Consider the following 25,201-nt stretch of genomic DNA (forward strand, 5'->3'; position numbering starts at 1 on the left):
GTTTCTTTGATGTCCCCTATGTTTTTTCCAAGCCCAGCTATTAATTTTACCATTATTATTCTAAAATCTTGTTCAGTTATGCTGCTGATATGTGTTTTGAGCAATTCATTAGCTGTCATTTCTTCTTGGAGTTTCTTTGGAGGAGAGCTCTTTCGTTTTGTCATTTTAGTTAGCTTTCTGGCTCTTGTTGGTTTTAAAGACCTGTTATCTCTCTGTATCTATGAGCGCTGCTATATCCAAGAAGACCCTTTGACTGTCCAGAGCGTATCCTTTCAGAGAGTGTTTTTTGAATGGTATCTCTTGGTCTCTCTCGTTGGGACCTTGGTTATTTTGTTTTCCTATTCGTAGTGATATTTGGGACTCTCCACCCTGTGTACTCTGGCTTGTTTCTTGTGGTAGCCGTTGGAAGGCTTTCTCAGTGGAGTCTGCATCCTTTCTCTCCCAATCTCTTGGGTGTGGTACGGTTTCTGATGGCTTCAGATCTTTTCCGTGTGATGCCTGGGCACAAGTGCAGGTACGGAGCTCCCTACTTCTCTGCCATCTTGCCCCTCCCCCTCTGGGGGCTTTTCAATAGGATCCTATTACTTCAGATCCTAAAGTCAGAAATGCGTAACATTTCCTCCCTTTCACATTTAATCCATTCCTTTCTCCCTGTTGTTTACAATCATCATTTTTAATTTTATGGAAGGAATCAACACAATACTTACGCTATTTGCATTGTCACATTTTTATCAATTTTTCTTGTTAAATAATTTGGTAAAAATTATCCCACCATTTTAACAATGAATTTTGCTTGTGTTTTATTTGTTTCTTTATTTACTTATTTTGAATTTCACTTGTGTTTTAAATTGAGTTTTGTAATTGTTCAAACTGGAAAAACCATAGTCACTTATAAAATACAAAATCTATTTTCCCCTTTTGTTTCTCTTAGAAATTTTCATCCTACTGAGGATCATGCAGTTGGATGTATCTTCTTATGTTTGTTTTTTACCTGATAAAAGCAAAGAAAGGACAAGTCCAGGTTTCCCACATAGGCTGTAGGACATTAGACAAGTCCTGTAACTTTTGCAAGTCTCAAATTGTCATCTCTAACATAGGTTCTGAGAATCCATTCCCAGGGTGCTCACTTAACGCCTCAGTTGCCCAAGGCTAAGCAACTAAGCAACCATCACCTCATCTGATTCTGGCTGGTCTCTGGCCTCCAACTAGTTCATTCTCTAAATGGCTGCCAAAATGATCTTTTAAGAATGTAAATCAGAGTTTGTCATTGCCTGCTTAAAGTTCTCCAGTGGCTTTCTACTGTGTTTCGAATACAAGATAGAAAACCTTTCCCGTGGCCCACAAGGGCCATGCTTACTTGCTCCCACTTGGCCAACCTCACCAAATGTTACAATTCATGTCACTCCTGTTAGGGAGACTGGCCATCCTAGGTTGCCTGGGATTTTCTCAGCTTTAGCACTGAAAACTGCAATAGTTGGCCACTCTGCCTGATGGTCCAGCTACACTGGCTTCCTTTCTTTCCCTTGGGTGTGCCCCTAGCTTTCCCACTTCACATCCTTTGCAAATGCTGTTTCTTCTGGAAGCTACATCATGTTATTTCACTGTGTACCTGGCCTATGCCTATTCATTCTTCAAGCCTCGATTTGAATGTCCTATTCTCAGAGAACCCTTGCCTCAGCCACAGATATAAATTGGATTCTGTGAAATTAATAGAAAATGTATGTATTGTTCTCTGCCTCCAGTTCCTGGCACTGAGCTCCTGAAACCCTTGTAATTTCCTAAGTGATAAGAGTACTGTAATGATCTGTTTTACTATTTGGTCTTTGACCCTGATTCGTGAGGCAGAGTTCCTAATCTTTTGATATTTCCAGAGTGATAGGAATATCTTTAGTTCTACTGAGGTGACTCTTGGCGGGCTCCTGGATTTGAAAGAGCAGCAGCTTCCAGCTCCACAGTTTGTGAGTGATATTTATCTGGAGTGACCAGTAAATGCTTACTGTTTACAGCAGAGGTGACAAACTTTCTTAAGTGGTCGATAGGAAATATTTTAGGTTTTGCAGAGCATACTATCTCTGGCACAACTACTCAACTTTGCCATTGAACTCTGCCATCAAAGAGACAAAACGGCTATGGATGACGGGGGCTATGACTGTGTTCCAGGAGCACTGTGTTTGCAAAAGCAGACAGCCCAGATTTAGCCCACAGGCCCTAGTTTGCAGACCCTTGGTATAAGTCATTTTCTGCCCATTGTCTTTGGGTTCTGAGAATGTTGGTTGATTCACTAATACCACTGGAAAATGTAAACTTGAAATAAAATTTGCTTGCAGGATGCCCCCCTTTCCTTTATTGAAACTTGGCTCTGGCTTCACTGAAACAAACACTTCTAATACTGTTACCATGCAAATATATAGCACATCCATTTCTTCTTAGTTATTAAATAGTGCAAAATTAATCTTTCTAGCATTATTGCTGTTTGTAAAAAAATTTTGATGCGAATCAGTAGGCATGCCCTGGGCTTTTTCGTTGTGTGTTGGATGAGGACAATCACAGAGCACAAAAACATATGCTCTGAGGGAAAGAGCCAGATATTAACAGGGAAAGGGCACTGAATCTTGTGATTTCAAGATGTTTTTCTTCTCCTTTGTCAGTGCTGATTTCTTGGTAATGTTATCAGCTATATATGAGTTAGAATTCCATAAACACCATGGCTGAACAATTCAACAATACCTCGGTTCAGATCAAGAGGCCAAGTGGAGCTAGGGTTGGGGGAGGTTCACTACCCTTGAGGAACTAAGCTCTATGCAGCAAGCTGATGGGGTTGGATGGACTGGGTACAAAGCAAACTAAAATTTCATTTGGATTTGGGATTTGGGTTGGTAAGACAGAGTCACAACTGGGTGATCTAATTGAAATGTAAGTGGTAACTATGAAGTGAAAGTGATGGTCAAAAACTTTTGAACAAGAAGTGATTGGAGATGTGAGTCGGGTTAAGTGCTTCAGGCACTTTGGGATGGATAACAGGTAAGCACCTGATTCCATTACTTGTTTTTAGAGGAGGCGTGTGACAGGAGGGTGTCTGATTGGAGGGGCCAACTAAATAGAACCAGAGAACTCTAAAGAGGAAGGAAGTGTCAGAAAAAAAGTTTCCTCCATATAGCAGCTGCTATCACTGTTCCATCTATATCCCCTTCCATCCCTTTACCATTTTCTTGTACGCAGTCTCCTACCTGTGTTTCTTTTGTTGGGGAGGAGTGGGAGAGGCTGCTCTGAGACTCTCAGAGGCTATTTTTCCAGTACTCAAAGAGAGCCAGAGATGCCTAGCAATTTGCCCCTCACTCCTGCCCCCTGCCCACACCCAGAGTTACCCAAGGCAGCCTTTGAAAAGTGACGAATGTAGGGGCGCCTGGGTGGCTTAGTCGGTTAAGCGTCCGACTTTCGCTTAGGTCATGATCTCGCGGTTCGTGGGTTCGAGCCCCGCGTCGGGCTCTGTGCTGACTGCCAGGTCAGAGCCTGGAGCCTGTTTCAGTCTGTGACTCCCTCTCTCTCTGACCCTCCCCTGCTCACGCGGTCTCTCTCTCTCTCCTAGAAATAAATAAAACATTTAAAAAAAAAAAAAAAGAAAAGAAAAGTGACAAATGTGTGCAAGAGTATAAATGTTCCAGTGCCTCCACCAACAGTCCCTAGAGCTCTGGTGGGACTGAGCCGTGATTCTCCCTTGTGGGACTCTGCTTGATACTGGCCCCTTGAATGGCTGCCAGCTCTCTCTGCCTACTTCCTCACCCCCACCAGTGGTTCCTGGGATCCCTTCCTAACAAATAGCTTTGATGAAAGTCCTCATCTCAGAGTCTGTTTCTGGGGAATCCAATCTAAGACACTTCGTTTTTTTTTTTTTAAGTTAGAAGTAGTTCCTGGCTATTATAAGAGATCTAGTGGAGTTTTTCTTATCCTTCTTTTCCCCCTGAATTAAGCTTCTTTAAAAATTCACTTTGATAGTTTTATTGGTCTGCTGTCTCTGTCAAAGGACCCCCATTTGAATCACTACATCAGGAATAGTTAAGGGAAAAATGACTTTAATAGCCCCCTGAGCCTTTTCTGCAGATACTTGCTCTATGGTCATGGTGCAACACCAGCTATCCACACTTGTCAGAAGGAAGCCTTTCTGATCCCACTGTGCATGGTGACCTTGTGTCGTTCATGGTGGCCATCAGTGTTTTGACCCAAATAGTCAGTCAGGCCACCAGTGAGGTTTGAAAACTCCAAACAGAATGAAAATGTCAGGATTTTCTGAGAATGACTGTAAAGAGAACTTTACCAGGGATCTGTGGACAGTTTACCATGAATGCTTAGAGACCAAGAGCTTTTCACAGTAGGCAGTAGATTCTGGTTTCCATTTATTAAGTAACTGGTCCCCAAGTCAGCATTTAAGTGTTGGGATGGCACTTCACCCCAGAAGTGTCCTGGAAGTCTACTGTTTGGGACTTCTGCAGCCTACATGGGAGGTCTGAGGTCTCTTTGCCAGCCCCATTCATCTTCTCTGTCAGAGTCCAAGTTGGGAAAGAATACTCTTGTTAGATATTATGATGGTTAATTTTATGTGTCAACTTGGCTAGACTATGGTACACAGGTGTTTGCTCCAACACCACTGTGGGTGGGCCTCATCCAATCAGTTAAAGATCTTAAGAGAAAAAATTGAGGTCCCCTCTGAGGAAGAAGGAATTCTGCCTCCAGACTGCCTTTGGACACAAGACTGCAACATTAACTTTTGCCTGCGCCCCCAGCCTGCTGTCCTGCCCTACAGATTTTGGACTTGCCAGCTTCCCACTACAATTGTGAGAGCCAGTAACTTAACATAATCTGTCTCTCTGTCTCTGTCTCTCTCTGTCTACTTCTGTCTCTGCTTCCCATATCTTGTTGGTTCTGTTTCTTCGGAGAACCCTGACACAGATCTCATTAAATGTCCTCCAGTCAGAGTCCCCTCTTCTGTACAGATCTCTCTTTAATCAGTTCATGCCCACCTTTACGTAGGTTATGGCACATCTTAGCTTTGTGGGATTTTTCTCCCCATGAGTTATGTGACTACTCAGAATTCTAGCAATATACTCTGAGGCTAAAAATAATTACATACTTACTTCCCCTAATATGACTCTGACCACTTGAGGAACAATGTGAAATTCCATTAGGATCTGACTATTCAAATCCCTATGTGTCCTAATTATGAGCCAAATCCTCTTATGTGTATGTTTTTCTCTTTACAATCATTTAAAGGCTGGGATAGCACCAACCTGGATACTAGGAGAGAGTTCTAGTGTAAAGTCTGTCATGATTCATTAATGTAACCTCAGTGTAATAACCCAATTATTTATACATGATGATAAAAAAAAATATTTTCCTCAAAAAAAATGAAAGAAAAGTTAGAAATGTCTACATAATTTTTTGTGGCCATCCTCTAATATACCCAACAATGATTCTAGCCTTCTGGTGTTCATGCCCCTGAATGGCCCTTTCCCACACTGTATAGGACTGACCTGTGTAATCATTTGGGGTAGTGTGGAAATTGATGTGTCTTCCAAGGCTAGATAACAAAAGATATTGCAGCTTCTGCCTGGCTCTTCTGGATCATTCCCTCTGAGGGAAGCCAGCAGCTGTGTTGTAAGGACACTCACGCTCCCCTATGGAGAGGGTCCTGTTCAAGGAACGGAGGTCTCCTGCCAAGAGCCATATGAGTGAGTTTAGGATTGGATCTCCCAATCCCCATCAAGCCCGCAGATGACTGTAGCCCCAGATGACTGCTTGGCCGAAACTTCATGATGGGCCCTGAACCCAAACCTTCTGCCTGAGCCACTCCTGGATTCCTCATTTTCCTCATAGAAAATGTGTGATATAATAAATATGTATTGGTTTTTTTTAAGTCATAGTCTGGGGCAGGACTATTATGCAGCAATAGATACCTTATTCAGTAATTTTTGCTGAATGGATCTTTCTAGTGACTTCACGTGTAAAAAATTACATTTTAGCCTCTGGTCAGCGTTCTAGACATTATGTGAAAGTGCTCTGTAGTATTTAGTGGTGTGCATGTGGTAGAGATTGTGGTTGGGAAGAGGAAGAGGGAAAGCTGGCATATGGATAAGACAAAGAGGCTGCAGTGGATTTAAAAAGTCACCATTTGCAATTGTTGTTGCATTTGTGAGTATGAGACCAAACTGAGTGGCTACCTTTAAGGAATGGCCAAACAGAATTCTGTAGTCAACACAACTTAATACAAATGAGCGCTAGATTTGGAATCAGAAGACGTGGTTTGGGGTCTGCCACTTTCAAGTGAACTTAAAAAGGGTCACGCAGCTCTAAATGTTATGTTCCTTGTCTGCAACATGGAGGGATAACTCCACCTACCCATATCATACCGTGTTGTGAGGGAGGCTTGGGTGAGAAAAAAATATATGAAAGCACTTTAATTGTGAAGGAGGGTACAAAGGTAAATAAGTATTATTACTTACTGTTTTGAGGATATTTAAATGGAAACTTGTCTAGACTTTATAGACCGTGAAACGGCTCCTTTTAAACGTGGGCTTACCTTGTTCTCTAAGACCATATCTCATCCCACAAGAAGTAGCCAGTGCCAGAAAAGGCAGGCCACCCAGGAAATCTAACATTGGAATAGAAACTTTTCCTCAGTAGGACCATAAAAATTTGCCTGCATTGATGTGTATAGTATGCACTTCCTTTAATTAAAACGTTTAAATGAATGCCATGCCCACAGTATCAGTGCCGTAGATTTCCCTCGTGTTTTTGTGTTCATTGGCCCATCTTGCCATATTTAGTTTGCCTGTTCGCATTGGTGAGCTAAGCACGTCCACACCAGCAGACATCTTCTGGCAGTTTCCTGATTGTCTCTAGCTGGCCAGTTAACTGAGGGGTGCTGCCAATGGGAAGCAAACATTTTCCAGGAGAATAGAGGTGGAAAAGAGAAATTATAACTTCAGGATTTCATCAGAGAGGAAATCCTATTTGGCTCACAAGGTGTGGTTTCTGCCAACAAACAAATTGCTAAATGCATTCCACGCAACCGAGCCTCTGTTTAACGAGGAAATATAGCCAAAGAAAAATAAGAAAAAGGCAGAGGCTTCCTTTTGATAGCACTTCAAATTCTTCAGCTTCATGAAAATCTTAGTTCTAATCTCACCTCCTGACAGACGCTTGGTGGCCAGGAGCAGAAAGCTGTGGTTGAATCTCTTGCTACTCAAAGTGTGGTTCGTGGACCGACAGCATCTCCATCACCCCAGGCGCGTCAGAATTGCAGACTCCCACACCCCATTCAGACCTACTAGGCAGAATTCACATTTCATCAGGTTCTCCGGATGGTTCGTATGCATGATGATCTAGTTGATTCTCCCATGTCTTACATTTGCAAGCCTTAGAGCAGGAAAACAGCCTGAAATCATCTAGTTCAGGGACCAACCCTTAGGGTGTTGAACTATCCCCTCTTTACAGATGAGACCTCTAAGTCCCAGGGACCTTAAGCCAGTTGCCCAAAGTCACAGAACTCAATGGCTCCTGCAGTCAAACACTGCCTCCAACCATGTAGCAAGTACCAGCTCCTTCAGAGTCTCTGTTCAGTCTCCCTATATTTCTCCTTGAGGAAGGAGATTCTCCATCCTGTATTTATTTCTCTAAATCTGGTAGGAAAGACAAACTCACCTACTTATTTTGACTTTTGCTTCCTGAACTAGAAAAACAAGTTCAGAGAGATGTTATAGTTTTGCCTAAAGGTGAATCACACTGACATGTAGAATAAAAGCATAGAGTTCAGGGCCTTAGGGAGACCTATTTCCAAATGGATCATGGAACTTTATTTCTGTTGCGCACGCACGTGTGTGTGTGTGTGTGTGTGTGTGTGTTTGTAGGGGGAGGCTTTTGTACACTCAATCAGATAGATGTCACCCAAAGAAATCCTCAGAGCAGAACCTGCAGTCCTATATATAAGAAAGGCACTGTACTGTACTTAATTTAGCTCTCCTTACAGAAAGGGTCATGAATATGCATTTCGGCAAAGAAAATTTTTTCGCAGCCTCATGTGTGGTGCTGCAGGCTAAGCTAATCAACAAGGCTAATTTTAGCCTTACTTTTGAAGCTTTATTTTAGAATAGGTCACATTACTAGTATTAACCTATAGCTTATCATGTGAGAGAAGAGAGCATCCAAAGATATTAAACCAAGCAACTGCCATGCCCCCAAGACTGTAAACATATTATTTGTAGTTGAGCTTTATTTCCACTTACAGTTAGTGATTTGATTAATAAAGTAGACATGATCCCTGCTGTGCAGTGAAAGATATTGTCTACTTTGGGGGCCTAGGAGGTCCATGAGCCGCCTTTCTCTGGGCTGAAGGGTAAGAGATGAATATCGGCTAAAATTCTACATTCCACTTGTATGGAAGTGTTGAATCATCATATTGCACACCTGAAACTAATAGTATGCTGTATGTTAACTAACTAGAATTTAAATAAAAACTTTAAAAATGGGGGAAAACTCTACTTGTCAGCCCTATATAAAAGAAGATGGAAAAGGCATCCTCTAGATAAGAAGGTTTGATTTGATAGGTCCTTTGAAGTGGCTCTAGGGACACGCAGAGGAGGCCCAGGGTTAGGGTGGGATCAAACCACTGCCTCCCCACTGCTAAGTCCCGGACTAGACGAGTCAGAAGACCTCTGGGCCTGTGGTTGTACCTTCTTCTTTGCAGGGATCAGGGTTGGTGGTGGTAGAGGGTGTGCTGGCCGGAGGAGGAGGAGAGGGTCAGAGAGGTGAAGTGACCCACATCCCAGGGTTTCAGAGAAGTCTAGGCAAATCCAAACCAGAGGCTGCAGTCCAGCACAGCTAGACATCTAAAGGGGACACTCTAGAACAGCACTGTCTGGTGGAACTGTCAGGATGATGGAAGTGTTCCATGATCTTGTCACAGATGGCCTTCAAGTGCTTCAGATGTGGCCAGTGTTGCTGAGGAATTGAATTCATCATTTTATTTCACTGTAATTAATTTTAATTTAAATAACCACATATGTCTGGTGGCTACCATATAGGACAAGGCAGTTCTAGAAGGAGAATTCTTGAAAGAAATGAAGTTAGAAAGCAAGAGTGAGTTCAGGGGCAAATATAGAGTTCAGGTTACAAAGGCCAAGGTCCTGATCTAAAGGTACATGAGAGAACCATCTGGAAAACATCAGAAAAATAAAACTGCCTGGACCCAGCCCAGGACTACCCAATCAGAAGCCCTTTTGGTGTGTACCTTCAACTGAAAGCTACCGAATTCAATGATAGGAGGAGGCAGGCCTGGGAAAGAGAGTACACCCAGGTGATAGAAGGCCTGGGCTGCCAAGCTGAAGATTTCATACTCAATTTCATTGGCAGTGGGGGAGCCAGATGGGGAAAAGAGACATGGTAGTGAGTGCATTAGGCAGGATTTGTGGCATCTTGTGTTAAGATTGGATGTGATTGCAAAAGCTGTGTGTTAAGACATTATCTGGAGTGTTAATTTCTGCTTTGGAGTAGGAGTGTGTTCATTTCATTGGGGACTGTCCATATTCTTCCCTGGACTGAACATTGGTTCAAAGTGTTCCTTAGCAAATATGCTTCTGCAAGCCTCCAGCCCTGTGAAATGCTACGGTGATTGAAAATTATAGTTGCTTCCCACAGGCCCAGAAGGGGGCTCTTTGTAATGAAATAGAGATGCAGCAGCATTTGGAATATGGAGTAACAGCCTCTCCAGGACCTCCAGCAGGGGCCCATGGTATCCATAAAAGGGGATGACTCACCATGGAAAATAATGATCGCTGCCCTCCGAGTGTACCTTTCCCCCTCCAGGACTTCTGAGCTCCCATGAGCAATCTTAATGGCTGCTGATGGGAACTAGGACACCCTGAGAACTCGGCCCCGCTGATGACTCACTGCATAACCCTGAAAAACTGTTTCATGGTTCACAGTGGGGGGAGAGATGGCTTTTAAAAATTGAAAAGGAAAAATAAAGCCAGTATATGTTGAAGGCTAGAAATTGGCAAAATGCCTTTTCCAAAACAGGAGTTTCTGAGCCAGTTCTTTACTTCTAACGGTGTAAGGGAAGATATGTCCAAGGGTGACAGACTGAGTGCCTTTATTAGCTTCTGGAAGAATGAACAGCTGGGGTCTCAGCAATGGTATCTATCCACGTGGTGGAGCCCAGCTGTCCCCCTGAATGACACGTCCCCTCTGCCTGAGGAGTTTGCTGTAGCTCCGCTGTTGGCCTTTTAGGCATCAGCGCTGCTTTTACATACCAAGAATGATGTAATCCAGACATCAGTTTGGATGCCTTGTCTCAAGCTTTGGGAAACTTGGCTCAAACAGAAGCCTGTCCAGAGCTCTCTTCATAACTGATGGATAAGCTCCCCCTACCTGTATCTCATGTTCTGAGGCTGGCCTCCTTTGGCACCTTTGGTTTCACACAGCAAGCCCAGTCTCTTGCCTGTTACCCCGTGTTTGATGAGTTTAGCATCTCATACAGCGCATGACTTTCCCCCAGCTTGCTGGCTCTGACCCCTCCCACTTTCCTGCCCTACTCCTTTTCTGGAGTAAGGCCAAAGCCCTCTTCTTGTCTCTGGCAGAAGGATCATATCTTCTTCCCCTGCACTCTCTCAGGTGTCTTTTTTTTTTAATTTTTTAATGTTTTATTTATTTTTGAGCGAGAGAGAGACAGCGTGAGCAGGGGAGGGTCAGAGTGAGAGAGGGAGACACAGAATCTGAAGACAGGCTCCAGGCTCTGAGCTGTCAGCACAAAGCCCGACGCGGGGCTCGAACCCATGAACCATGAGATCATGACCTGAGCCAGAGCCGGATGCTCAACCGACTGAGCCACCCAGGCACCCCTTTCAGGTGTCTTTCTTTTTTTTTTCTTTTCTTTTTTTTAATTTTTTTATTTATTTCTAGGAGAGAGAGAGAGAGACAGCGTGAGCAGGGGAGGGTCAGNTTCAGGTGTCTTTCTAAATACTTACAGTGGGGTACTTGCTTCAGCAGCACATTTACTAATATTAGTACTTATATTTGGTAGGAGAACTATGAAGAAAACAAACATTTTCTGCCTGCTAAGGGAATAGTAATGGTCATTTATTAAGCACTTAATGTGTTCTGGACTCTATGCTAGATAGAGAATTTTAAGAAAACTTTGAGGGCTGCCTGGGTGGCTCAGACGGCTAAGCGTATGACTCTTGATTTCACGTCAGGTCAGTATATCATGGTTTGTGGGTTTGAGCCCTGCATCAGGCTCCGCACCGGCAGTGCAGAGCCTGCTTGGGATTCTCCCTCTCTGGCCTTCCCCCACTCATGTGCCTGCCCTCTCTCTCTCCTCTCAAAAAATAAATAAAAATAAACTTTGAGAAGAAAAAAATAAACTTTGAATAGGACAAGTATATTAGACCTCAAGAAATAAAAAATTTAGCTGTCTGAGATATAATTGATATCTGACAAATGACTCACTGTAGCAGTGTGCATAGGTGTGGGCTCTATTGTTTCTAGAAAGTCTGAGGAATAAATGTATAGCATAAAAGAATGTGACCTTGCTGGCATCTGTTTTCCTTTAAGAGGTGTTTACATGCATAACATCAGCTATCTCATAAAATTGTATGTTACAGCTATGAGTTAAGGTATTACTATTATAATACCCCCAAGTCTTTGACTGGGCTCCTTAGATGCAGAGCCTGAGATGGTTATTCTGGTATATGTGTTTTACTGAGAGAGAGCTCTTGGGTTCAGGGGGAGGGTACGTCTAGACAGGGCAGTGAAAGGAGCCTGAGCCCACAGCAAGCTCTGGACCAGGGGGCCAGGTCCACTTGAGTGGGCTCCAGGGTAGACGTAACACATAACCTCTTTGATAAGGAAATTCTTTGATCTTGTTCGCGATTGTTACGGGCTGAATTATGTTCCCCTAAAATTTATATGTTGAACCCTAACCCACAGTAACTCATAATGTGACTGTGTTTGGAGATGGGGCCTTTAAGGAGGTGATTAACTTAAAATGAGGCTGTTAGGATAGGCTCTAACCCTATCTGACTGGCGTCTTTATCAGAAGAGGAGATCAGAGATTAGGACCCTGAAAACACCAGGGGCCCCAGTGCTAGAGGGCCAACCCCCACAAGCCAAGGAGGAACTAAACCTGCCAGCAGCTTGATCTCAGACTTCCAACCTCCAGAACCAGGAGAGAGTGAATGTTGTTTTAGCCCCCGTCTGTGGCATCTTGTTGTCGCAGCCCAGCAGAGCCTAACAGGGCAGGCAGCACTCACAGCAGCTGGATAGTATGCCAGTTATACTTTGGGGTGCATCTGGTTAGGAGGTTTGGATGGCACCCCAGTAGTATTCACTACACCCACTTACAAATGGGAAAACTGACCAGAGAAGTGACGCCGGCTGCCCAAGGTCACACAGCCAATAGCAGCAGAGACCAGATTTGAACCTCAGTCTGACCCTACACAGTTTATCCTCTTATTCTCTACTCTTTATCCACCTCCTGCTGGGAGACAGCCTTTCTCAGAAGCAGCACACATCCCCAGTTAACTTGAGCTTCAGTTTTTTGGGTTGTTTTTCTTTTAATCCCAGTTTGCCCACACCTTACACAAGATAGGGCTCCCTGGTGAAACTGAGGCAGCAGTGAGAAAGTGTCTGCATCTAAGTGCCTTCTCAAGGCATTCTCTCCCCCAGTAGTTTCGGGAATGTTGTGGCATATTAATCATAGATTCCTTCTACATATGAGAAGGTGATGTTTTTATTTAAAATGTTTTCATTAGAAAATGGATCAAGGCAAGCTTTCTCACACCCACACGTGCCATTTTTAGGAAAATAAGAGATCTGGAGAACTGCCGCGTCAGTGTGATAATAACTGTTGTCACTCTGAGCACCACTGCTTCCGACCTGTGATGTGAGACGGCGGTCTTTGGAGGCCACATCAAAATCCAACAAGAGATCAGTTTGTTCTTATTATAGCTTTTGTTCAACACCTTCTGGCTCAAGGTGAAGCCACTGCCCACTTCAGAAAACTAGGAAAGAAAGAAAAAATAAAGAAGGGAATCTCTGGGCAGCTGCCCGCCACGAGACCCCCTCCTCACCCCCAGCCTGCCCCACCGCAGCTGACACAGAGAACATGGTCTCTTTAGGAGGAGCTGCATTCCCTGAGGTCATGTGCAGAGTGAGAACCATTTTTCAAATGTCTTGTGGGTATTGTTGACTTCCTAGGAGAAGGGGCAGAAAAGTGTGAGTGGGTCTGTTGGACTTCCCAAGTCACAGGTCACGGCTCTGACACTATTGGAGGGAAAAATCTTTATGTCCCCCACTCCCCTTTTCCTGCCCGTCCCCAAAATAAAGATTAGGAAATTCTTTGCATGAAATTTGAAAGTGCTATCTTTTAGAGATGTAGGCATTCATCTATCGGACAAGAAGTTTTGAGTTTGGAGTGTCTGTTTTGAATAGGCAAAAAATTTATATGATCTAAAGAGAAACCAGAGTATCCTGGAGTGTCTGCTTTGAGCCATGAGTTGGAGAAACCGTGGGGAACAGGACGGGCTTGGCTCCTGCCTCACAAGAGAGCTTACCTACTGGGATCTCTGTAGAAGATATCGACTGAGCCGACAGTAAGTGCCAGTCGTTGTGCCAAACAACGTGGGTCTCAAACTTAGACTTGCATCAGGATCCCCCGGAGGGCTTGTTAAAATGCAGATTGCTGGACCTTTCTCCGCCTCCCCCACCCCCACCCCCCAGTTCTGATTCAGTAGATCTGGGAAGCCTGAGAATTTGTTTTTCTAGTAAGATCCTGGGAGATATTGTTGTTGCTCTTCTAGGGAACACCGTTTGAGAACCGTTGTGCTAAGCTCATGACATGCACTTACTCAAGACATACAGATGGTTAGAATCATTCAGGATGGTGGTAGGCGCACAGGCTGAGGTATTCCTTCCACATAACTAAGTTCCTTTAAAGGAAACTCGGGTTTGACTTTAGGAAAAGTTCTTATTTTGTTAGCTCTTTAAAAACATTTTCCTAAAAAAATTAAAAAAAAAATTTTTTAGTGCATTTTTCTGATCATTTGAGAAGCTTAAAGGGCTGGTACAATAATAGATGAGGTATTGGGGAGTTTCTCATTCAACAGTTGCACCTGTGTGTCACTTTCTCCTTGGAGGTCCTGGAAGGTAGAACAGTGGTTCTCTAAGATGTGGCAGCAGCATGTAGACTCGGGCCCTGCCCCAGCCCTGCCCCACTGTTTGTTTTGGTCTGAAACACTGGGCATGGGGCTGGGAATCTGGTTCTTTTTTTTTAATGTTTTATTTTCTTCTGAGAGAGAGAGAGACAGCGTGAGCAGGGGAGGGTCGGAGAGAGAGGGAGACACAGAATCCGAAGACAGGCTCCAGGCTCTGAGCTGTCAGCACAGAGCTCGACACGGGGCTCGAACCCACAAACCATGAGATCGTGACCTGAGCCAAAGTCGGACGCTTAACCGACTGAGCTGCTTAACCGACTGAGCTGCTTAACCGACTGAACCACCCAGATGCCCCTAACAGGCCTCTGGGCAATCCCAATGCACACTCCAGTTTGAGCACATCTGAGGTCAAGGGTAGTGACAGCTGGGCTGAGTCTGAAGGAGGACCCCTGGCATTCAGTATTCCCAGCTCCTTTCAGACAATTTACCAGGATGACTAAGTCCTTCAGTTTTCCCATCTCATAAGTGAAAAGCCTCTCCCTTCTTGTCCAACATCTTTCAGAGAAGGATGAGGGAAGATAATCACACCTTTTATGCATGATATGGTTTTACTAATGAAGACGAAAATTCCTAGCTAACCATGAAATAGCACCAATTCGGTGGGAAAAAGATAGGAGTCAGGTTGTTTGTGTTCGGGCGTAGTGTCCACTTTGCATACAGCTCTATGACTTTCAATTGGTTGTTAGCCTGTCTGAGCCTTGCTTTCATTATCCAAAAAATGAGATTAAAATGTCCTGGTCTAACTCGAATAACTGTGGCAATGATTAAATGTAATAATGGATATGAATGTACTTTGGCAAACTGTAAAGTGCTGTAACTTTGGACTGCTCACTCACACCTTTGTTCTTCTTCATCAGTAAAATGAGAGAAATGCCCTACAACTCCACAGAGATCGTGACAGCGAATGGCACAACAATTTGCACTCTTCTAAAGTAAAGCTTATTTCTTCTTCTTCTTCTTCTTCTTCTTCTTCTTCTTCTTCTTCTTCTTTTTCTTCTTCTTCTTCTTCTTCTTCTTTTTCGGCCTATAACATACAAGGTTGGAAGACGTAGAGATATTACAGTCTTACTATTTTATTATAGTGCTTCTGTATAATAATATATGATAGTACTTTTATTTGAACTGATCACATCCTACAGCAGTGGTTTGGACATTGTGGCCCCAGACCAGCAGCACCAGCAGCACCTGGCAGCTTGTTCAAAATGCACATTTTCAGGCCTCACCCAAGACCTACTGAATCAGCAAGTGGGTGGGGCCTAGTGATCTGTGTTTTAACAAGCCCTGCAGGTGGTCCTGATACTCACTTAAGTCTTAGAGGAAGGGATTTATTAGGGTCTTAATTGAACGGTCTGGTAAAGAGCCTTCTTCTCTTGGAACAGAGTGATTGCCTCTCTTTTTCTCCAGCGCGGATCTGTAACAACTGTGCCCAAGTTCAGGCAGCCATAATTGGATTCCTTCATAAACACACTGTCACTGCCCACCCAGCCTAGTAGAGATCTGGAATGCTGCTCCAGTGCATCTGTTATGAAGCTGACTTCAGGGTGTGAGGAAATTAAAGCTATTTATCACAGACCATTTTCCCTCAATGACAGGAGAAATGAGCCTTAGCCTAACAAGGCTTCAAATTGGGCCCGCATATGAAAAACACACAGCTTGACAAACACAGTTTGAGTAGACTTACTTTTCTTTTGACTTTTCCTTTTGAAAATGATCTCTTTTCTGAGCTGCACCAAGAAAATAGTGCTCGTTTAAGAAATACTAGAGGTGGATTCACCTGTCTGCTTCATGACTTGGGCACAAGTGGCAGGAAGGCACTTTCCTCCTGACCATTTCTTTCCTTCCCCTCCTTCTTGGAAGGGTATCCTTGGTAAGAGAGGGAATCTTTCCTTTAACACCAAGACTCTGTACGCAAGGAGCCATGTTATGGGAGGTGGGGCTCAGTATTTATCAAGAGAACCATTTGTCTCTTATTGCCCATTGGAGTTAGGTACAGTATGGATTTTGAGAAGTGATTCTATTTTGTGTATATATGTAATTAACCTTGGTATATATTTGTGATTGTCCAATATTTCTGTTTCTTCCTGGTGTTGTGTATTATAGGCAAAACATGTACAGAGTTTTATGCTAAATGTTAGTTAATGACATTTACTGGGTGCATACCATGTGCATGGTGCTTTGCATCCATTATACTATTTAATGATCTCAACAATTCTAAGAGGTGGGCACTATCATCTCCATTTTACAGTTGAGAAACCTGAAGGACAGGCATAGAACTGGTATAGAGCTGATAGAAGAGACTTGATTTAAAGGCAGCTCTCTTTTGATTCCAAAGCCAGCATTCTAAACCAGTGTTTTTCAAATTGTGTGGTGAGAAATCAACAAGTTGCAACTAGCACTTAAAAGAAAATTGAATAGAATGTGAAAGACCAGAATTGTCATATTTAGTATGGGTAAATCTAGATGCATGAAACTTTCATTTCAACTACAAATAGATTTATATTCATACACAAATTTATATGCATACATTACTGTGTACTGGGCAACAATGTAAATGATATTTCTTATTGTGTCACAGTCAAATTTGAAAGCAAATATTCTGGCCTAACGGTGAAGGAGCGGAGGAATAGAGGGAAAGAGAAAGAAAAATAGGAATAAATAAATGAATGAATAACTGTCAAAGAGACAGAAAACCTCTGCGGGGAGAGGGGAGGGGAAAAGGAGGAGTAGAAAGAGGGAGACAGAATGGACAAGTCTATGAAAGAGATGCAGAGATGGAGGGAGAGGTGGTGGTGGCGGGGTGGGGAGGAGGAGGCAGGAAGTTATGTGGTCCTGTCCACCCTTCCATTCAGTGAGCAAATGCCCCTACTTGAGGACAAAAGTAGAGACTTGAATTATCTGCTCAGGAGATGTTAGTTTTCATATACTTCTCTTGCTCATATACTTCATATATGCTTCATATACTTTCATATACTTCTCAAGCCATTCTGAATGTGAGTTGAATAAAGATTTTTATAAAACATGGCCATTATATACAAATAACCTATTTCATCTGCTGCTCATGGAAAACCAGTGATCTGAAGGGAAAACAGGCTGTGTTGGAGTTACCAAAAGTATGGGATCCCAGTGTGCCCCTTCCTAAGGGATTGGCAGAGGCAGTTTTTTTTTTAATATATGTAATTTTTGTCTTTTGAGCTAATTTTGAGGTCGTGGCAATAGCCTCTTGTGTTTTATGGGAAGCCATAGTTAGCGAAGATTTTAAAGTATCCCACTGTCAGACTGTCAGGGAACTTTACCTCCACTAAGTATCTTACTTCCAGAGGATTCTGGAATCAAATCAGTTAATTAAAAGTCCATTTTTACAGATGTGGAAATTGAGTGAACATTTTATAAAGCTTTCCTATATACAATGCTTTCAAAAGAATCTTTACTGTATCTTCACATCTAGGTATGGGTAAATCTAGATGCATGGTTAATCTAATCGTGCTAGGTTACCCTTATGCCAGTTTTACTGGAGATGTTGGAGCTCAGTAAGTTCAAATACCTTGTCTAGGTTCTCATGTAAGAAGCAGTAGAGCTAGATTCCAAGCTGAGTCTCTGACTCCAAATTCCCTATTTCCCCCCAGTAAACAGAGTAGCAACAGTGGGTTGAAAAACAGTGCTGTTTGTTATGATTTAGAAGAATTATTTTGTTTATAAATCAGACAATGGTGCAAAGCCTAAAATGCCTGTAGTTTTTATATGGTGGGATGTCACTCTGTAACTTGCTCCTTTCCCCAAGGATATTTCCCTATTTCTAGGTCTTCATTAGTAAATTGGAATTGATATCACTGTGGTTCTTTGGTGATTCAGTCTTGGCGTTTCTTAGTTGGAAATCGTTATAAGCACCGATTATGTTTTTAGTTAGTAATAACATTGCATTGTGTAACTGAGGAAACCACTTCTTGGCATCAACTTAAGTGGATGATCCTTACTTTTAAAAAAAAATAATAAGTGTCACATATAGGTGTAAATAACCAGGGTTATCTAGAGTGAACTCCATCTCAAAATCCTTCATAGCCTGTTAAAAAAGAACTGTAATGTTTTCCTTAGCTTGCCAAAATGCCATTGATATATATCCTATGGATCTTTCCCGGTCTCACCACTTATTTTCTTTAAAAAGGAAATTCCCAGGAAGAGTGCTGACAGAGTTCTACGCCAGCTCCCTCTGCAGTTTTGTGTGGGTGTGTAAGAGGGTCCTGCAGGCAAGGCATTTCATCCTGCTTCTGATCTGACATCCCCTCCTTTGTAATAAAGATTCATGCCTCCAAGAGATCATTTCTTCCTGTTTCATGGCTTTATTTTTCCACTTTCAAAATGTGTTTGCCAGTAGAGTCATCCCTCCTTTCCTCTACCGGTTTAATTTTGCTGAGTATTTATTACATTCAACCGGATACTTTCAGGAAGCTAAGATACAGATCTACACTCCATGAAAGCTTTATCAGCACAAACAGAATATACATCTCTGGGAAAATATAGGAGATCCTAGATTTGTTATAATTTTAATGACTGCTGTTTATTCTTTATTTCAGACATCCCAGAAGACCCGCTTGTGGCTGAAGAGTATTATGCTGATGCATTTGATTCCTGTTCTGAAGAAGGTGAAGAGGAGGAAGAAGAAATAGTGTTCTCAGGACCAGAGGAAGAGGTCAAGGATAAAGGACACCACCCTGCTTACAGAACAATCCAACAGGTACTTGCTGCTCCCCAGTGGATAGAGTGGAACTGTCCGAGGTCCTGAACAGGCTGAGCTTCCTAGAGAGTCCAGGAAGTCTTAGAACCTGAAGTGGGAGATGGGGACTGGGGTTTGTTACAAAGGTACCATGTGATGGACCTTTATTTCCAAAGTTCAGGGGCAGGCAGGGCACCATGGAATTCTTAGAATCTGGTGTGGACCATGTTGACTAGGGAAGGACTAGAGTACCCAGTACTTATTCAGGTGGAAAGATGACACATACTACACTGAGGAGCACCCTATATACAGCTGTTGAATAAAGAATGCAAGTGTCTCTTTAGCAGAGAGAAGGGGATTTTTTCAAATATACTTTCCTTGGGGGTGACTTTTCTTTGGCTCAGATTATGATGTCACAGCTCGTGGGTTCAAGCCCTGTGTTGTACTCTGTGCTGACAGCTCAGAGCCTGGAGCCTGCTTTGGATTCTGTGTCTCCTTCTCTCGCTACCCTCCCCCTGCTCACACTTTTTCTCTCCCTCTCTCTCAAAAGTAGATGAACATTAAAGAGTTCACACACACACATGCATACATACACACATATATACTTTTCTGCCTGGTTATAAGATTTTGGAGTCATTAGTTCTGGAGATGAGGCCCAAAGATCCTGGGCTCAGGGGATGATCTTTATGGCCACTCCCAGCCTTTGAAGGCCCATCCTTACACATAGCACTGGAGTCTTTCAGTGTTCATAGATCTCCTTAACAGGCAAGACTAAGCTCCATATGGGCCATAGGCTAAGAAGCAGTCCTGTCTTGAGATTTCTCTGTTGGGTGTCTACAGGGGAGGAAAATAGCAAGAAGTCTGTGAGAAGAAAGCAGATTACTTTGGCCAACTTATGCTCATATACTACATTTTCTTCTTTGGCCATAACATGTTAACCTGTCCAGTCCTAAGCTTTCTTAAGGTACAAAAGGTTGTTATTAACTGGGAACCATTAAGCTACTAAAATAGAAATCAATCAAGGAGTACATGTGGCAATGGAAACTTAAGTTGGCAGGCTTAATTGAAGTTTGTATATAATCTATTCAACAATTTTTAATGAAGAGTAAGCAATGCATCATAATATTCAATAACTAAGACCAGTAGGATATGATTTCTCTATAAGAAAAGGGAGCACCTGGATGGCTCAGTCAGTTAAGCATCCAACTTTGGCTCAGGTCATGATCTCATGGTTGGTGGGTTCAAGCCCTGCATTAGGCTCTGTGATGATAGCTCAGAGCCTGGAGCCTGCTTCAGATTCTGTCTTCCTCTTTCTCTGCCCCTCTGCCACTCACACTCTGTCACTCTCTCTAAAATAAATAGATAAATAAAACATTTTTTTTAAAAAAAGGAAAGGAGAGAGCAGCATGGAGAAGGGAGCTAGAAGGGATATGAGGCTAAGAAGAGAAAGGGGTGAGAGAAAGAGAAGGAAAAAGAGAAAGTATGAATCAGAGAAGTTAAGAGACAAATACATGAAAAGACAAGCAAATAAATGTTGAGAAAAATACAGTCAAGACAGGGAGTAATTCAGCATACCAAAATAAAAATGCTCTCCTTATACTATTTCCCCATTTTCCAATGGACTCTGGTGACCAAATAGTACCTCGTACGACAAAATGAAAATACAACTTCCATTTTCTTCTGTACCACTGTCCTAAGCAAATGAGACAAATATAGTTTTCAAAGTTTTATTTATTTAAGTAATCTCTGCATCTGACGTGGGGCTCGAACTGATGACCTTGAGATCAAGAGCTGCATGCTGTTCTGACTGAGCCAGCCAGGTGCCCTGAGAGACAAATATTACAATATTATAGAACCATAATTCCATGCGTATAGTTGCAAAACACATCCATTTTTGTCCAGAGCACTGAGTGGCAAAATTTTAGCTACTAGTATTATTACTTTAAAATGCTTTTTTAATAGTATAAAACTGATTCAGAAAATCACATGAATAAAATGTACAGCAAATACCACCCAGGTCAGAAAGTGGTGGAACTTTGCTAGCTACTCTAGAAGTCCCATCTTTGGCATAATTGTGGGAACACAGGGCTGGAAATCAAAGTGCCCATAGATGAGCCTAAGCTTTGTTAACCTACAGGGTGTGTTACCTTGTGCAAACAAAATTTCACTGTGCCTCAGTTTTCTAATCTGTAAAGTGGGAGAGAGAGAAAGACGAATGGATCCTACCTCATAGAGTAGTTTGGGAGTTAAATGAAGTAATCAATATAGATTACTTAAAATAGTGTCTAGAATTCAATGAAGTAATTAATGAGATATTAGCTATTACTATGATGAAGTTACCCAGCCATCTTGTGTTTTGTTTTTTACCATACTTCTAAAAGTCTTTAATGTTAGAGTGAGATTTTACAACTGTAGTATTTTTTTTAAATCCCTTCTTTTTGTTTCTGAGGGCCAATGATAAATATAGGACAGCAGCTTTGCCCTCTGAGCTCTACATCTGTCATATGTGATATGATAATCGAAATTCTCTCCACACAGTGAAACATTAGAAAAAGCAGAATGATCTTCTTGGAATGGTGCCACAGGGGTAGAGAAACACATACAGGCTAGGCTCTGTCAATTGATTTTTAAATCTATTGGGACAAGACACTGAAGCCTCTCACATATATGTTGGTATTTTGTCTCACAAAACCCTGTCAGATAGTTATTCTTATTTCTGCTCTCCAGATGAGGAAACTGAGTCTCCAAGAGAAGTAACTTGCCCATGGCCACACAGCTAGGGAAGGCTCAGAACCAGCCCAGGCCCAGGTCTGTCACATCCTCAAGCCAGTATTTTTTTCTGGTACAAGAGGTGTATCAACCTAGAATGGATTTGGTATGATAGAAACAGGAGTGGAAATCTCAATTACATAATTCGTATTAGAGATAGGTAACTACAACCTCTTTTGTTTTGCCTAGTGATTTTTACAGAAGTCCATGCTGAGACCCAGTCCCTGTTGGCTTTGTGGACTGGGTGAAACCTGCAGCCATCACTGGGATTTTCCTCTTTTGTCCTCTCCCCAGTCTCGCCATTGACCCAAGTGTGTCCAGGGTCTGCCTAGGTGATCATGGTGCCCATGGCTTTTATGTGAGTAATCAGATCAAAGTTGATTCCTCTTCCATCAGAGGGAGCAAAAGTCTCATAGTTTGTGTTTGATGGAAGAAGTGCTTTCAAAAAGAAAGACAAGCACGAGCTTCATTGGGATTGATTGCTGAGTCCCTTGTGCCACCCATGACAATCTTTTTAGCAGCAGTGTCTCCAAAGCAGTTTTATTAAACACCTAATAGCAGTTGATCATCAGTTGCTTCTCTGCTGCTTTCTGCAGAACATCAACAGCACCTTTATCACAAACCATTATCCTACTGTTGATAGCTATTCTGTGAAGCCTGTGGTCACTGAATCAGAACCAGCCTCATTGGTCTCAGGAGAATGGAGTTTATAGCTGTCATCATCAGAGAATTTTCAACAGTATTTGTGGGACCTGTCACTGAAGTGGGTTTTGCTCTAATAGACATGCTTTAGGGTTGCAGATTGATGGGTGTGTTCAGAGACCCTTATGTGTTTCCCTCACTGCCCTTACCATCATTTCCCTCGGTAAGACTAATCAATGTCCCGTGTGCACCAGGAATCCACACGCTGGGTAGACCATAATGACTTTACACAGAACTCCCCTGGGAAAGGCTCTGTTGTTTAACGAATGTGGCTTTGATCAGTACTTGTTGTAGGAAGACTCTTAGGACCATGGTGTTTATTCTTGCCAAGACGAAGGGCTGTGGAGGCCCATTTTTCCGGCTAATTCTCTAGCTTTCACCAAATCCTCTAGTGGTTTTGAAATTCTCTCCGCACAGTGAAGCATTAGAAAGAGCAGAATGGTCTTCTTGGAAGAGCATAGAAATGGATGCAGGTGAGGCAAGGCCTAAGAGACTACTGAGAACTCATGGGTCAGGTCACCATGAGAATATGTGCCTCTACAAGTGTATTCTGTGAGTGGAGTTATTAGTTTTATCAACTCCTAATGGTCATTATGATAATAACACCTAAAATCTCCAGAACATTTATTCTATGCCCTGTCCTCTGGGAAGTGGATGACAAGACAGAATTGGGGAGAGCCTCAAACCACAATGCTGGTCTGCATCTTTGAGGGTAAGGATGGAAGGGAAAGAAGGATTGGATGGCATCCTCAGTGTGCAGGACAACTGATAAGAAAAACCCAGGGCAAAGACTGCCCTGCACATCAGAGGAAACCAGACTGGGCAGGAATGGCCTGGCTCTCGTATTCCCAAGCTCAACCTGCCTGGGAGCTGCAGAGGAAGAGCGGATCTGGAAGGGGCAGTGGCTGGGGGCATTCAGCTGACTCCACAGCTTCACTGGCAGCAGGCTGGCTCTTGAAGAGAAATAGAAATGCTGCCCCACTCCCACGCCCACTGTCGCAGCTGCTTTTTGCAAAGGCCCTTTGATTCGTGTATTGTAGTAGAACCGCATCAAACTGGAATTTAACTGGCTGGAATTCAAAAAATGGTAAAGGTGAGAATGAGGAACCAGGGAGGGTGAGAGAAAGGACGAAAGTGTGGGTTAGTGATTTCAAGCAGTTCTGTCGGGCATTTTAACCAAAAAGTGGGTGTCCCCAGTGGAGAAAGAGCTGATAGCTATAAACTCAGTCTCCCACTGCTTCTCAGGGCCCATGTGTGTCAGACTGAGAACCCCTTGGTGCTTTCAATTATTGTCCTAGACTCACAGTATTTAAAACTACTTGTTCTTCATAATCTGCAGAAACAGCATATTTCATCTATAATTCATTACTGTATTAAGCACTGACTTTAAAACTCATGTCCCTTGAAAGATGAGACTGCTGTGAGATCCTCACTCTGCACAAGACAGAACTGAAGCATAGTGAGGCAAAGGACTTCTCCAAGGCCACACAGCTAGCAAGTAGCAGAGCCGCATAGCCTGGCACATTGTTAAGCCGCCCCCTTATACAGTCTTCTCCTGGCACAGCAATTTAATTGTAGCAATTATAATCCCTCCTCCATGATGACTGAATGAACGTCATCATGGAGGAGAGGGAGTAGCTGAGGGGCCACTGCATTATCTGACCGGTTTTACTAAATAGAATTGCTGAGCTGTGCACAAAGCAAAATTGATAATGGTTCTAAGAAAAGTGCTGAGTTGTAAACATTGAAACCAAAAAGGAGCCTGCCTCCCAAATCTGTTGTGGGATACAGAGTTCTCTCCTCCTCCTCCTATCTTCTTGTTTGTTTGCTTTAAAAGAAGATGCCAGAGCTCTTGAGTCCACACTGTAGGGCTGATTTCACTGCTATTTTGCATGCCTGGATTAATTTACCTTCATGGGTGGGAGGAAACAGGTCTGGTCTTGAATTGACCTTAGATGGCATCAGTTCTAAGAAACAGCCAGCCCCACTATTTAATTATCTTTCCATCAGCATCTCCCTGGCTTGTGTCCCAGACTATAAAGTAGCCAACCTTGCCAAGGTGTGAGTGGACTTTGATGGAACAGTTTCCATCCCCGCCCCTATTCCAGCCCTCATTTCCATCATGGCTCTTCTCCCTCCCCTCTACCATTTCTTGTCCAGGATAAAGCATAGCTCGTTGCTAGTCAGACAGGGACCAGCAACACCTTGCTCTGGGACATAGCACTGTGGGCTTTGTAGAAGGCCTTAAGTCCCTAATCACTTAAATTAGTTTCTGGGGCGCCTGGGTGGCTCAGTCGGTTAAGCGTCCAACTTTGGCTCAGGTCATGGTCTCACAGTTCGTAGGTTCAAGCCCCATGTCAGTCTCTGTGCTGACAGCTCAGAGCCTGGAGCCTGTTTCAGATTCTGTATCTCCCTCTCTCTCTGAACCTCCCCTGCTCATGCTGTCTCTCTCTCTCTCTCTCTGTCTCTCAGAAATAAAAAACATAAAAAATTTTTTTAAAAAAAATAAATAAATTAGATCCACTGTTGTGTTGAGGATCACACCTACACTTTTTGCCCCAACCCCAAAGAATGGAAAAAGAAGGAAGGCAATAGTGGATAAAGACAAAGCCACACTGAGCGGGAGTGTAATGAGTCTGTGCGCTCCCTTCAGTGTTAGTGGTAGGAGCCCCCGCGAGCCTCCACCACCTCCTTGTTGGGGGCTGAGCAGAGGTCCACGGCAGCTGGGAGAGTGAGGGGACAGCAAGTAACCCACACCGTG

General features: G+C 43.0%; 1 protein-coding gene across 1 annotated transcript in view; it reads left to right on the top strand.

Moving 5' to 3' along the window:
• The first annotated feature begins 9,720 nt into the window (after positions 1-9,720).
• LOC144221820 (serine/threonine-protein kinase Nek11-like) overlaps positions 9,721-25,201 on the top strand; it is a 98,124-nt gene continuing 82,643 nt past the window's right edge. The window contains exons 1-2 of the mRNA XM_077752358.1: positions 9,721-9,781; positions 18,830-18,990. Coding sequence (XP_077608484.1) covers positions 9,721-9,781; positions 18,830-18,990 — 222 coding nt within the window. The remainder of the gene's footprint in view (positions 9,782-18,829; positions 18,991-25,201) is intronic.

The sequence above is a fragment of the Crocuta crocuta genome, unplaced genomic scaffold, assembly GCF_008692635.1.
Source record: "Crocuta crocuta isolate KB4526 unplaced genomic scaffold, BGI_CrCroc_1.0 scaffold580, whole genome shotgun sequence".
Taxonomy (NCBI): domain Eukaryota; kingdom Metazoa; phylum Chordata; class Mammalia; order Carnivora; family Hyaenidae; genus Crocuta; species Crocuta crocuta.